This window comes from Myodes glareolus, chromosome 19, assembly GCF_982192425.1.
Source record: "Myodes glareolus chromosome 19, mMyoGla1.1, whole genome shotgun sequence".
In the NCBI taxonomy this organism is placed as follows: Eukaryota; Metazoa; Chordata; class Mammalia; order Rodentia; family Cricetidae; genus Myodes; species Myodes glareolus.
This window is the reverse complement of record NC_142044.1, coordinates 1,261,273-1,276,154: the sequence shown is the minus strand read 5'-3', so window position 1 is coordinate 1,276,154 and position 14,882 is coordinate 1,261,273. Positions and strand designations below refer to the sequence as shown.

The 14,882-nt window shown below is 40.5% G+C and overlaps 1 protein-coding gene across 3 annotated transcripts in view; it reads right to left on the bottom strand.

Annotated features, from left to right (window-relative positions):
- The window catches only part of Mtdh (metadherin), a 53,389-nt gene extending 38,853 nt beyond the window's left edge, over positions 1–14,536 (bottom strand). For all 3 annotated transcript variants that reach the window (XM_048457466.3, XM_048457467.3, XM_085679130.2), the window contains exon 1: positions 14,159–14,536. In XM_048457466.3, coding sequence (XP_048313423.3) covers positions 14,159–14,536 — 378 coding nt within the window. The remainder of the gene's footprint in view (positions 1–14,158) is intronic.
- Between the last annotated feature and the right edge of the window lie 346 nt (positions 14,537–14,882).

Here is a 14,882-nt window from a genome sequence, read left to right as displayed (position 1 = left end):
GTGAGACCAAGATTGAAACTACAAATTTGTGTCAACCTGAACAGGTTTCTACTTCTAATTCACTAGATTTTTATTTCAATTTAGGTTAAATAAAAATTTAACCTAATTTTTACTTAGGTTAAAGTTATATGAAATGCTGCACAAATAATAAAAACCCAGAGACAGATATTGGGGTTTAAGCTGAAGATCAGAAAAGCAAAAACAGCCGAGCCACTAGAGAGATCTTACCTCTATCAAGGCTGAGTGACTGACTACAGACTGAACCCTGAGCCTCTGTTTCCTCCAATTTTATAATCCGTTCTAGTGCTGAGATTAAAGGTGTAAGCCATCACACCACCTGGATCTGTTTCTGCACCAATCTTGTGTAGCCCAGGGTGGCCTTCAACATTTGCCTGTCTTACAAATCCTGGGATTAAAGGTCTGTGATGCCACTGCCTGGCCTCTAGTGGCTTAGTTTTACCCTCTGATCTTCAGGAAAGCTTTATTTATTAAAACATAAATAAAATACTACTATACTGGAACATGCATGAGTCTTAAGTACACGGACGCAATGATAAAAGGCAAAGTATTATGAGAATCCAGAAGAGATACCATCCTCAGAAGAGATGTTAGATTGTGTGTCCTTACAGTAACTAGTAATTTCTGAGTACTTGTTCTGTACCTAGAGCCTACCAGAGGTTTTACATACATGATTTGATACTGGGTAAGACTTTTGGTTGTAAAAAAATCTGATCCAAGTTTCAGATAATTTCTTAGGAATTTATAAATAGATTTCTACTTTCCCAGCCCGACAAACACACTCTGCAGTCTGAGACACAGTAACCCACCTATTTATTTTAAACTCCTATTTATTTTATACTCCTCTGTATGATGTGAATACCACTGGTGAATAAAGGAACTGTCTTGGCCTGTTGATAGGGCAGAATTTAGGTAGGCAGGGAAAACTAAACTGAATGCTGGGAGAAAGGAGGCAGAATCAGAGAGAAGCCATGGAGCTGCCACCGGAGACAGATATGCTGGAACCTTGCCAGCAGGCCATGAACCTCATGGTAAAATATAAAATAAAGGTAATGAGTTAAATTAAGATGTAAAAGCTAGCCAATAAAAAGTTAGAGCTAATAGGCCAAGCAGTGATTTAATCAATACAGTTTCTATGGGGGTTATTTTGGGAGTCTAGGCGGCAGGGATGAACAAGCGGCCTCCTACAACAAAACTCCAACTCTAATTTTAAAAACTCTTCACAACCAATTGAACAACTTCATAAATATAATCTATAATACAATTTGCAAATCTTGTCATCCAGTCTAAGCTATTTCCATTAGTGGTGAAGAAGATCCCAAAGTCCAACTCTTCAGGGATTCCAAACTATCTCCTGATGAACTGTATCATGGATGCTAAGGACGGATGGGAAGGTAATACCTGTCACGTAGTTAAATTATACTATGTATGATTTCTGAAAAATAAAATACAAGTACCATTTGCAGTCTGACATCCAATGAGAACTGAGATAAGGAACACAGTTGACACAGCAGACATGTCCATGTACTCCGCCTGTTTGGATCCTGATGACGCCTTCTAGAAGTTTAGCTAGCATTCTGTACATCAGTTTTGAAATTATTAGTAGAGTTGGACAAAAAACAGGAAATGGAAAAACTCATCAGATAACACACCAAACTTAGAACCTATTTTGCTTGAATAATAACTTAAAAATATTTCCAAGGCATTCTTACACTCACGAAGTAGAACGATGGTCAATAATGTTAAAGTAGAACAAATACAAGTGTTCAGAGGGTTTATTTGTTCTTGGTATCTAAGAAGAACATAGTTATTGACAATCTTTTTATCCTAGGCATCTGGCAGTATAAAGTAAAAAGACGAAAAAGTCTTGTCACAAAAGCAAGTGGAGCCAAAAATTTGTGATGGCTTGAATAGGTATGACCCCCCACCATTGATTCATGTATTTGAACTTGGGCCACAGGGAGTGGCACTATTAGGTGTAGCCTTGTTGGAGAAAGTGTGTCTCAGTTCACTTCCTGCTATCTGAGTATCAAGATTTAGAACTCTTAGCTTCTTCTCCAGCACCGTGTCTGCCTGCAGCCATCCACCATGACGATTATGGACTAAAACTCTGAACTATAAGCCAGCCTAAAGTAAATGTTTTCCTTTATGAGAGTTGCCATGGTCATGCTGCCTCTTCACAGCAATAAAGCTCTAACTAAAACACCTTTAAAAAATTATTTTTTCAGACAAGATCTCCTGAGTAAATTGAAAGCATGGAGTCCTTGGGAGAGGTTGACGGGAAGGGGAGCAGAGAAAAATATAGAGCTCAACAAAAATCAGTAAAATTTTTTAAAAAAGGTTATTTTTTCAGTAGAAACTTCTAATTCTAAAACTAAAGCAATAAAAATGTAATAACCAAGTAAGTTGGGTTTGTTCTATGAATGCAATTTAATAACCTAGAAGATTCCATGGAAATCAGAGGTATACAGTAGAAACAACATGACCTTATTAGACTGCAAATTAGGACACTGCTTGTGAAAACTCCTCTGGTCTATGACCTCAAGTATGTCACTTAATCTCAAGGCTCTTTGTCAAATCAAGTGTATTTTCTTTTTAAATATATGCCACTTAAGCCATTATTATTTTTTTAGAAAGATTTTTATCTTTTAAAATGTTTGTATGGGTACATGTAAGCATGTGGAGGTACCCATGAAGGCCTGAAGCACTGATCCCTATGGAGCTGAAGTTGAAGGCATTTGTGAACCACCCAATGGTATGTGCTGGGAAGTGAACTTGGGTTCTCTTTTAATTGCTAAGCTATCTCTGCAGCCCCAGAATACTAGTTTTTAATAATTAAAGCTAGAGGAATAGCTTTAAAGAGAAAGTTGTAACAGTGGTAGAGCATTTCCCTAGCACAGGTGAGACTTGGGTTCAATCCTTAGTATGTATCAAAAAGAAAAATAGAAATCTTATGTGTCAAGTGACAAAATTTAATTTTTATTTTTTAAAATTTTATGTGTGTATATAAAAGCCTGTTTGAATATATGTGCACTGTGTGCTCACAGGAGTCTTTGGAGGCCACAAGAAGGAATAAGATCCCCTGGACCTGGAGTTATGAATGGTTGTGATGAGCTGCCAAGTGGGTGCTGGGTACTGAATCTTGCCCCATCCAAATTTACTTACCAGCACAAGCAAAACCACTAACAAAATAAAATAAAACCAAGAACAATCACAGTTCTACCGGGAATATATTAAAATATATATTTATTTAGCTCAATAACAAATTACCCAAATAAACTACCATTATTTTGGATAACAATCAACAAAATCTCTCGTCAGGCAGGGTTTGCCACTGCCCTGCACTCCACTCTAATATTCGAATCTAACCTTGGAAAAGACCCTTGGAAAGTATATGAGCAGGACACATTCTGGTGACCATTAAAAGGAAACAATCAGTTTTAAGACTGAAGGGATGATGATTTCAAATACAGTGATCAAAAAATTTTCTGAGGTGATTTTTATTTTTTGGCACATGTCAACTCAATTGGCTTTAAACTTGCTATGGAGCCAAGGTCTGCGTTTAACTACTTACTAATTCTGCATCTACTGTCTAAATGGTGGAATTACAGACATCAGCCACAATGGCTATCTAAGGTGATTTTTAAGGAAAGATCTAAAGATTAATAAGACTATTGGAAAAAGACTTTTCTACAAGTTTTAACATTTACTCATGTAAAGAAAATGAACTATGAAAACACTTCTGAAGAACCAGACGAAATCAGACAACAATAAAACCACCAGTGTAGCAAATTAAGAGGAAGCTACCAACTGGCTTTGAAAAGAAAGCAAGTGCTGGGAGATATAGGCCACGGAAAGAGGTTTTGATTCTGAGTACAAAACTACAAAGTGCTGGTTTGCGGCAGGATGGCAATTTTTTATTAGTAAGATTCCTCACTAGCCAAGCATGATGGCACAAGCTGGCATGCACAGCATTCAAGAGTCAGAACACCCAAATCACACTGACGCTGAGACAGGAAGCTCCTGAGTTAGAGGTGAGTTCGGGTTACCATTAGAGAAAGACCATCTCAAAAAACATGGCTGGAAAGATGGTTCAGCAGTTAAGACAGTGGTTCTCAACCTTTCTAATGTTATGACTTTAAAACAGTTCCTCATGTTGTAGTGATCCCTAACCATGATAAAATTATTTTCATTGCCACGTCATAACCACAACTTTGCTACTTTTATGAATCATAATGTAAATATCTGTTTTCCAAAGGTCTTAGGTAACCCCTGTAGAGGGTCATTCGACCCCCAAAGAGTTGCAACCAACATGTTGAGAACCACTGAGTTTAGGAGCATTTACTGCTCTTGCGGAGGATCAGGGTTCAATTCTCAGCAACCATATGGTAGTTCCCAATTCCAGGGGGGCTGACTTCCTCTTCTGACCTCCCTGGGCACCAAGCATGCATATGGTACACAGTCGTACATACAGGCAAAACACTCACATACATAAAATAATCTAAAAAAAAAATAAAAATATCAAACCTAAAAACAAACAAAAAACCAAAACAAAGATTCCTTACTAAGGCATTGAGAAAGTACTGGAAGTAGCCAATGGGAGAGTACTGCTACAACTGTGATCTTAAATGTTGCAGTCCCAAAAGACTTTTTGTAAACGGATAGCTCTGTACTGATGGATTGATTACATGATTTTTGCTTGTTTCCATCAGAAAACACAGACTGGCTTCAAACTTCTGAATCTCTTGCCACCATCCCCAAGGGTTTAGAATACCCATATTTTAAGGATTATTGTCAAGACTTAGTTTGAATAGCTAAATGGATGGTGATTTGTATTTTACAGAAACAGGAAAAGCTAGGAGAGGGCAAGAAATTGAGACGCTAATGCTTGAAAATAAACACAGGCTTCAATAGGAGACGTACAGACTTTGGCACAAAGTTGGTCCTTAGTATTCCCAAGTCCTGCACTGGAGACCTTGCCCACTCTCATGCAATCTGAGGGCGTGAGTGGATCTGCACAAGGTTTGAGTTGCTCTACAGGCACACTCTTAGCCGTGGCCAATGTAATATTCTGCCTTGTATTTCAGTTCTCTGATGTGGGATTCCCCTCTGTATGCTGTGAATATGTTGTATTACCATTTGTTAATAAAGAAGCTGCTTTGGCCTATGGCAGGGCAGAATATAGCAAGGTGGGAAATCCATGCAGAGATAGAGGAAAGAGAGCAGTATCAGGGAGACGCTATGTAGCTGCTGAAGGAGAAAAATGTGAAAAACTTACCAGTAAACCACAGCCTAGTGGCGATACACAGATTAATATAAATGGGTTAATTTAAGATATGAGAGTTAGACAGGAATTAAGTATTAATTGTATTAAGTATAAACAGTGTTATACTTAATACAATTTTTGTGTGATTATTTGGGTTTGAATAGCCAGGAAATGAAAGCACAGCCTCTGATTACAGTTCTCATCATTAGAGACAAGTGTCCCTTTAAGGTCTATTTTAAACGACTTTTTTTTTGAACTTTTGGCCTTTTTGTTAGTGATTTCACTGTTTAAGATAGCCCCCAACCATTGAGCTGAAGTGTTGTCTAGCATTCACAAGTGATTTATAAAAGGTCGCAATTGAACTTTATATAGACAAACTTCATTCAGATATAAACTCCAGTACCATCAGCCATGAGTTCAATGTTAATGAATTAACTATATTAAATAAACTCTTTAAACATAATACTCTCAAAGCAAGGTGATACCATGTACTAAATGGTGAAGATTTTTTGATTAGAGACTTACAGGAACCTATACTTGTATTTTCCCAAGAAGATGGGCTTTGAAGTATAGCTAAAAACAACAGAAAGAAGTTGAACATCATAATACAAACTTGTGATCCCAGCATAGAGGCCAAAGCCGGCTCCTGGGCTATATATAGTAAGCCATAGTCTTAGCAAAAGACTGGCAAAGAAAAAAGGTCCTTTAACAGATTTAAAAACAGAGAGATATAGAAGTATAGCAAAACATAATTATTTGTCTTTGATGTAATGTCAAGATACAAATCTAAGGTAGAATTAGATCACCAAGAGGCTTTAGTGCTGTATTATGGATCACCATGTATTATAGAAAAACACAAAAAAGATGTGAAAATTAAAGTCACACAATTGCAACTGGTTTCAAAAGATTCAACTAGCACGAGGAGATAGAAAAGCCGGCAACAAAGACATCATATCAGGACAATCAGGACATTGTTTTAAAAAGTGTAAGCAAAAGGTAGTAATAGTAGTAGGGCATATCATGAAAACTGAAATAGAAACAATGATTACAAAAGACACAGCCTATCAGAGCAATTTATTGCAAGTCAAAGAATGAAGCTTACAAAAGTAAAGTTAGAAAAGACAGTCATCTCCCACTGCAAAAATAAAAAGATGGGCTTATGTAGCTATTCACCTGGTATGAAGAATAAAAAATAAGTTGTATAAAAACTTACCGGAATATCTTTACTGAATTATGTATTCAATCTTGTTATTTTAAATACCAAGCACTGTGTAAGGTTAGACAAAACGCTGTTTTACTCACTTAGCGATACTCAAAATTACACTACAGCAAATCTTTATGAACATTTCTACAATAATACATAGAAATAACTTATCACTAAAATGAGTTTTCTTGACAGTTAACTCTTATGTGCTTCTAACTGAAAACCAAAGCAACAAACAACAAAGACTGTTCACCTACGATCATACAACCTCCTAAATTATTACTCAGCTTAAGTGATCAAATTAAAAACCTAAACTGACCTGGAGCATCACGGAAAATATATAAAGAATGATTTTTTAAAATGCCAATAGACGAGAAAAAGAATGAAGAAAAGAAAAAGGCCAGCAAGTGAAAAGTGCCCACTCCTCCTCTCAGGTTTAGAGATGGAGTACTTCCAATTCGACCTAAAAGCTAGATTTTTTTTTAAGAGGATAAAAAAATCGAACTGATATATTAAAAATATATAGGTTTAAAAAGTACTTAAAAGGCTTAATATAGCCACTCTACTAATTAAAACAAAGTTTTAAAAATAAATCTTGGGGTATTGGGGAGATGGTTCAATTGTTAAAGCATGAGGACCTGAGTTCAGTTCTCTAGAGCCCACACAACAGCCACATGTGTCTCTAACGTCTACATTGGGGTTAGCACAGGCAGGGGTCCCTGAAGCTCGCTGGCCAAGTTTAGCTAACTGATAAGCTCCAGGTTCAGTGAGAGACACTGTTTCAAAAAATAATAATAATAATAATAATAATAATAATAATAATAATAATAATAATAAGGTGGAACACTGGTTGCAGAACATGGAGAAATCAGACAGTATCAGGTATGTTCACCCTGGTAGACAGATATAAAGAAATCACTCTGGAACTGACTGGGAAATTTCCTCCCTCACTGACTAGCTTTTCATAATGTGGAAAGTGCTGTTTAGGCTGCTGGGAAATCTTACCTAGCAATGTACCCTTCATGCAACAATACCTACCAGACAATATGTGCCAATTAGTGCCCCAGTGGAAAGATTGTTAAGGGGTCACAACTGGGGAGAATTCATGCTCGGTATTATAAATCTGGTCCCAAGTTCATGGCTGGAGACACAGGTCCTCCCCATCTTCCGATCTACCCAACTTATGTCTTTTTTCTTTTTTCGCTCTCTTAAAAAGAAAGCAACAAAGAAAATCAAAACACAAAAACCAGTAAGACAATTTAGTAAAAACCTTGGCAGCAGGGGGCACTGGGGGCTGGCTACTACTGTTGCTGTGTTTAAATGGACATGATTTCAAAACTGCCTTTCTAAAAATTTATGTTTATGCCCATAGATTAGTGCTGTTCAGCCTTGGTCATAAGTTTTCTACAGTGGGCAGTAGTTAATGAAGGGACTCATAAGCAGTTAAAATAATGGGAATGCTCAGTTCCAAAAAGGACATCTGTATCAGCCCCTTAAGGCTCAAAGAACACTGTGGAAGATGAGTATAAGAAGAATGTAAGAGTTGGAGGATGAGGATGATTGCTGCGAAATGCCATCTTTTGGACACAACATGGCAACTATACGCATGAACGAACAACCGTGACTGATGTAGGAGGGTCTTCTGTCCATGTGTTACTTTTATTGGTTAAATAAAGAAGCTGCCTTGGCTTTTTGATAGGTCAGTCCTTAGGTGGGTGGAGTAGACAGAACAGAATGCTGGGAGAAAGAAAGCAGAGTCAGGCAGACACCATGGCTCTCCGAGATGGACGTAGGTTAGACTCATCCCAGTAAGCCACCCTCACGGTGACATACAGATTATTAGAAATGGGTTAATTAAGATGTGAGAGTTAGCCAAGAAGAGGCTAGATATAATGGGCCAGGCAGTGTTTAAATGAATACAGTTTCTGTGTAATTATTTCGGGTAAAAACTAGCCGGGAGTTGGGCGATGGGAAGCAGCCCGCAGCTCGCCACTTCTTTTACTACAGCTGCCAAGATCAAGACAGTCAAAAGTCCCTCATGGATGGGGCAGAAACTCACAAGGAATCCTTCTTAGTTAAGGCGTACCCGGCAGTGACTGCAGCTGAGAGGAGTCACTTTTCTTTGGGATGTGACTACTGGTAGACTGCCTAAATTAAGGTGGATGGGATGGCACCACACCCTCACACCCTCATACCCTTGTGCATAAAGGTAGCACTTGGGAGACAGAGGCAGGAGGTTCTCTGTGAGTTCAAGGCCAGCATAGTCTACAGAGGGAGTTCCAGAACAGACACCAAAGCTACACAGAAAAACCCTATCTCAACCCTCCCCCTCAAAAAAGCATATGTGAAGTTGGGGGGCATCTCAGAGGAGATGATGAGAGTTTGAGAGGAGTGGGTATGGGTATAATCAAAATACATTGTAACATATATGATATTTTCGAAGAACAAGAAAAAGTAATATATTAAGAAACAAAGATTTTCTCCAATGGAGAGTTACCAGGTATATCAACTACACTCCAGGGCAGGCCGCATGCCAGGAGTGACTGACCAGCAAAAAACAGACTTATGGCTTTTTGTGCACCTTTTGTTTCGGTGTGTGTGTGTGTATGTCTTAGTGGTGTTGTTTTGTTCTTTGCTTTTTCTTTTGTGATACAGTTTCTCTGTGTAGACCTGGCTGTCCTGGAACTCACTCTACATACAAGGCTGGACTTGAGATCAAGAGATCTGTCTGCTTCTGCCTCCCGAATGCTGGGAATAAAGTTGTGCACCACCACCATCTGGCTTATTTTGTTACCGAGAGTACAAACAATGAGAAAGAATATGAAGTTGGGTGGGGAGGACCTGAGAGATTTAGAGATGACAAGGAATGTGAACAAAATATATTGTACAAAAATTAAAATAAAATCAATTTATTAAGAAAAAAAGGGGGGGCTGAAGGAACAGTTTAGAAGAAAAACAAAAAAACAAAAAAGAAGGGGACTGAAGGAAATGCTCTTCCAGTGGAGTTCAATTCCCAGTACCCAATACAGTGGCTCATAGCCACCTGCAACTCCAGTTCCAAGGGATCCACCACCCTGCCCTCTTCTAGCTTTAATGGGCACCAGGCATGCATGTATACACACATGTGCAGGCAAAACACTCAATAATAAATGTTTAAGACAGACAGAAAGAAGAGACTGATTGAGGAAGATAGCCAACACTGATTTTGTCATCTACAATCATACATGTATACACACGCACACGCTCACAAAACATGGTATATGTGTGTGTATATATATGTATAGAGATATATGTATACACACATATCATATCATAAACACATATATACAGATTTTAAAAACGGGCTGCATGATTTAGGATAAAACTAAATAATAGAATGAAGCAATAAAAGCAAAATTATATGCAGGCAAAATATCCTAAAATATATAATGCTCATTCATAGACACTAGTAGTTTACATCACTGAATCCACCTGAATAAGTAACTCAACTAAAAAAAGATTTTTTTGGACAATCTTGCTGTAAAGCTGAGGCTGACCTCAATTTCAAGATCCTCCTACCTCTGCTTGCATCCTATGATTACAGGTGCACTACCATTGCCTGGGTAGAAAAGTCTTTATTGCTTTTGTCTCACACCATAGTCCATGGCCTGGATCTCAGTATGTAGCCCAGGCTACCTTTAATCTCACAGTTAATTCTCCAGCCTCAGCTGCTACTCTAACTAGCTTGGAAAAAAAAAAAAAGGTCAGCTGGGTATAATGCCATACACTTTTAATCCCGGTCCTACAGAGGCAGAGGGACCTCTGAATTTGAGGCAGGACAGCCAGAGCTACAAAGTAAGCCTTTGTCTCTAAAATAGGTAAATAAATAAATAAAAAGAGAAATAAAATTTCTTATAGTATAAACTTCATAGCTCTATTCCAGAGAGTGATTTTCAAATTAATCAGCCTGTCATGAATACAAATTTAAAAAGCCAAACAGTGGGGTACACCTGCAGTGCCATAAACTTGGGCTGAAGTAGGAGCCCAGGAGTCAGCTTTGGTAACAGTCAAGTACAAGAAAGCAGATTCCCTAGATCCAGTTCTAAAGCTTGAACTTTAAAGGTCTGACCTATGGCTCAGGAATCTACAAGTTGTAAGGAGCATTCAAACTGACTCTACTGCAAATACCAGGAAGGAGACCCTTTCAGTGTTTTAGCTAAAATCTTCAATTTAGACACAAAATAAGTCAAACAGATTAGGTTAAATGATTGACTCAAATTTAGGACTCCCTATTCCTCCCAAGATGACTGTTTTCTTCCAGCTTTTGCCACCTCTCAGGCTTTTCCACTAATTGGATTCAAACTCTTAACTTTAAAAAGCAACCACTGTGATCAGGCATTTGATGCCCCCTGGGACCACAGTGGGACTATATTGTTAATGTTTTGATAAAATCCTCCAGTATTCATTGGGGAGTGATTATGTCACCCACAAACATCCCATACACTTAAAATCATCTTTAGATTAATTATACTTAATAATTAATAGTCCAAAATAAACATTATGTATATAGTTGTTATGTATAGGTTAGGGAATAACGACAAGGAAAAAGTCTGTACCTAATTTAGTACAGCTGCAGTTTTTTAAAACAATTGCTTTTTTCAGAGGGTCATGCATCTCTGGATGACCTCAAGCTCATAAACTGTAGGAGATGACCTTGAAAGTCTAATTCTCCTGTCTCTACTTTGAATGTTGGGATTATAGGCATATGCCAAGACTCCAGTTTATGCATGCAGTCAGTGCTAGTCATCGGACCCAGGGAGTCATGCATGCCAAGCAAGCACTCTACCAACTTAGCAACATCACCAGTCCCTAAAAATGAAGTTTTGCTCTTTAGTTGGTTTAATCTGTGAAAGTAGACATCTTCCATAATGAGCATAAAGCTCCCTGAGGACACACTGAGCTTTTTACTTTTGTCCTCTTCATAGTAAGACATAAAACATTTACTTTTCTTGCTTTCAACTTGAATCTAGACCCTGTTTGTTTTTTCTCCCCTAAGTAAAAATGTACCACAGTACAAGGAATATAATAAATAGGAAATAATGGAGTTAATACTTAGCCTTGAAAAGTAGTATTTTTCTAATGGGGGGTGGGGCCTTATAGTTAAGCAGGAAGCCAATTTTGTGGGTCATACAGTGCTTTTTTTTTTTTTAAAACAACAACAACAACGAAAAAGTGAGTTTGTGCCTGTGCTGGAATGTAAAATAAATTTCTGAATCATAGTAAAAAGTTTTAAGGGTATAACTTCTTCAATATATTTTTATTATTTAGCAGATAAAACTACTCATTTCCTCCAATTCACATTCAAGGATCCAGTCTCAATTCCAGCTCTCAAAGACTTATTTATTATCCATTTCCCTTTCCTCAACACAAATGAAAAGAAGGATGAGCCAAATCTTAAGCGTGACGCCCGTTTTTCACAGTGAAGTGTATTTCTTCTTCAGATGAGTCACCTGGTGTCATGATGCACTTCAATGGACTCCTGGAGCACGTGTCTCTCGACTCAAGTTCATCTGAAATTCTAAATGTTCTAAAGAGGCTTTAAAATTTTCACAACTTGCCACAATCCACACAGGCCTTAATGTATGTGGTTTGTTTCAAGATGACCTTTACTCTGATGCCAAATGTTCTACTTTCATCACAACATTACTTAACCCTTGATGCTGTCTACAGAACTTTTAATTATGAATATGCTATGTGGGCTGTTTTCTCTTCTCTGAACTTAAGTATTACATGATCTTTTTTTTTTTTTTTGTTTCTCTGTAGCTTTGGAGCCTGTCCTGGAACTAGCTTTTGCAGACCAGGCTGGCCTTGAACTCACAGAGATCTGCCTGCCTCTGCCTCCCGAATGCTGGGATTAAAGACCCACCACCTAAGGGCCCCACATTGATACTTTTTAAAGAGGTTTCCTATTATATCTTTCTACTCATCAAGAAAAATATATTTATGATATAAGCTGCCAGTCTTCTTTTTCGTACTGTTACTAACAATATTCTGTTTTGAAGTGAAACTCAGCTTCCTGAAATAACTTTCCTAAATTTCTCATACTGGAATTAGTCTCCACCCTCCAAATCACACCAACATGTGTTCATACCGCTACTTAGCAACTATGGGTCCATGACTATACTATGAATCTGTCTTCCACCACAGCCACCACGACTGACTTTAACTCCTATGTGCACTCCTTTTACCTCTCACCAAACATACCAGAGCACATCTCTCCATAATAAGAACCCGGTACTGGCTTACTGAATTGTTCTAAAAAGTTAAGAAATGATACAAAAATAGGAGGTATTTCATTTGTTCGTTCTTTCTTTTTTGGACACAGGATTCCTTTATGTAGCTCTGGCTGGCCTCAGAGCTGACCTGAGCCTGTAGAACAGGCTGGTCTGTTCCTGTGGTGAGATTAAACGCATGCGCCCTTATACTCGACTAATAGATATTTCTAATGTTGCACATCTTTTATATTCTCAACTGTATAAAGTATTTAAAAAAAATACATAAAACCAGTCGTTCATGGTGGTGTCCTCATTTAATCCCAGCACTCGGGAGGCAGAGGCAAGTGGATCTTTGTGAGTTCAAGGCCAGCCTGGTCTACAAGGCTGTTAAACAGAAAAATCCAGGCTTAAACCCCACCTCCCCCCAAAAATGTAAAACAGTTGAGTGGGATAGGAACTTTCCACCAAGCCCGACTACTTGAGTACTGTCCCCGGGCAGGACCCACGTGGTGGAAGGAGACAAACGACCCCAACAAGTTCTCCTGACTTCCACATGCGTGCCATGGCACAAAATCTCCCCCCAAATATAAATATAAAAATTAAGTGTATTGCGGAGAAATGGTAACACAGAATACAGAAGTAAAAGAACAAGGCCTGATAAAAACAGGATACCTTTTTTGCATTTCCACACGTGGTCCGGCAAACTGGGATTTGAAACCCTCTCCCAGCATCAGCTTTCTAATCTGTCACGTCACCCCATTTTACTTTACTAAAAAGCAAAAACAAAAAAACCTCCACACTGAACCGTACTACAGACTACTCCGCTGAACTTGCCTTAACTTTTGCTCAGGGGGCCAAAATAAAAAAAAACAGGAACAATAGTCAGCTCCCTCGTGCCCAACTCCCGTGTCAGATACCCCACTGACCACACTCACCGAGACAGGGCAACCATTTCCCTTTAACATTTCCAACTACGATGGAAGTGTGTCCAGACCTGGACATCTTTAATCCTCTTTAAGCCGGAGTTTTTTAGGTCACCGTCTATCCTCCACTTGCTACGGTCTCAGGTCTCAACGTGACTAGAGATAGGCATCTCTCTCCCAGGCAGTCTTTCCAGAACTTCCCAACGTCACCGTAAGGTTCCTCCACATGCAGCTACTTCTGCAGGCCTCCAGGAAGAGGGATGCAGCGGGGGCGGCCAAGGTCCCCAGACGATGGCTCTAAGTTTGGGTACTTTTATTCCTGACTCTGGAGTTCATTTCCATCCAGGAAACTTGACTTCCCTACAGGTTCTTACACTTTCTGACTATCCCCTTCCTCCTCCAGGACAGTGTTCGCCTCCCATCACTTAGTCCTCCGCCCTCACTTCACCCCTCCGGCCTCCCCTGCCCACCCGGCTCCTCGCCCCTTACTCACTTTGGGCTTTTCTGGCGGCTTCTTCCGGTTCTTCTTCTTCTGCTCGTCGCTTCTATGAGTCTTTAGCTGGGCTGGGTCTTCGGGGGCCGGGGCTGACGCGGCCGCCTCCTCCCGCTTGCGGGGCGGGTTCCTCCGCTTCTTGCGGGCGCCGGCGCAAGCCGCGGCCCAGCCGTAGCCGAGCAGGAAGAGCAGCAGCAGCCCGAGCGCGCCGGTGCCCACCAGGATCACCCAGCCCGGGTACCGCTTCGGCTCCAGCCCCAGGTCGAGGCCCAGTTCGGTGCGCAGGAAACCTAGGCCGGACGACAGCAACTCCCGCAGCCGGGCAGAGCCCTCCTCGGCCTGCTGGGCCAGCTCGTCCTGCCAACTCCGTGCAGCCATCTTCCCTCCCGTCACACAGACTCGCGGGATGACGCCGGGGCGCACGGACGCCGCTCGAGGAGTCGTGGGAGGCGACGGGGGCCGCGACACCTCAGGCCGAGCGCATCGCGGCCGTCCCGCACGCCCGAGCGGGGGATCGGGGAGGGCCGAGGGGCTCCCGGTCCCCGCAGCCGGCCTCACGCCGCCGCCAGGAGGACAGGAGGCGGCGGGGACAGAGTGTCTCCAGAGGCGGCCGCTAAGCGGCGTCGGGGCGCCAGCGCCAGGCCCCGCTGTCCTCCCCCGGCGGAACAATGGCGGCTCCGGCCGCAACACACGCCGCGCGCGGAGGCCGGCGCGGGTCACGTGG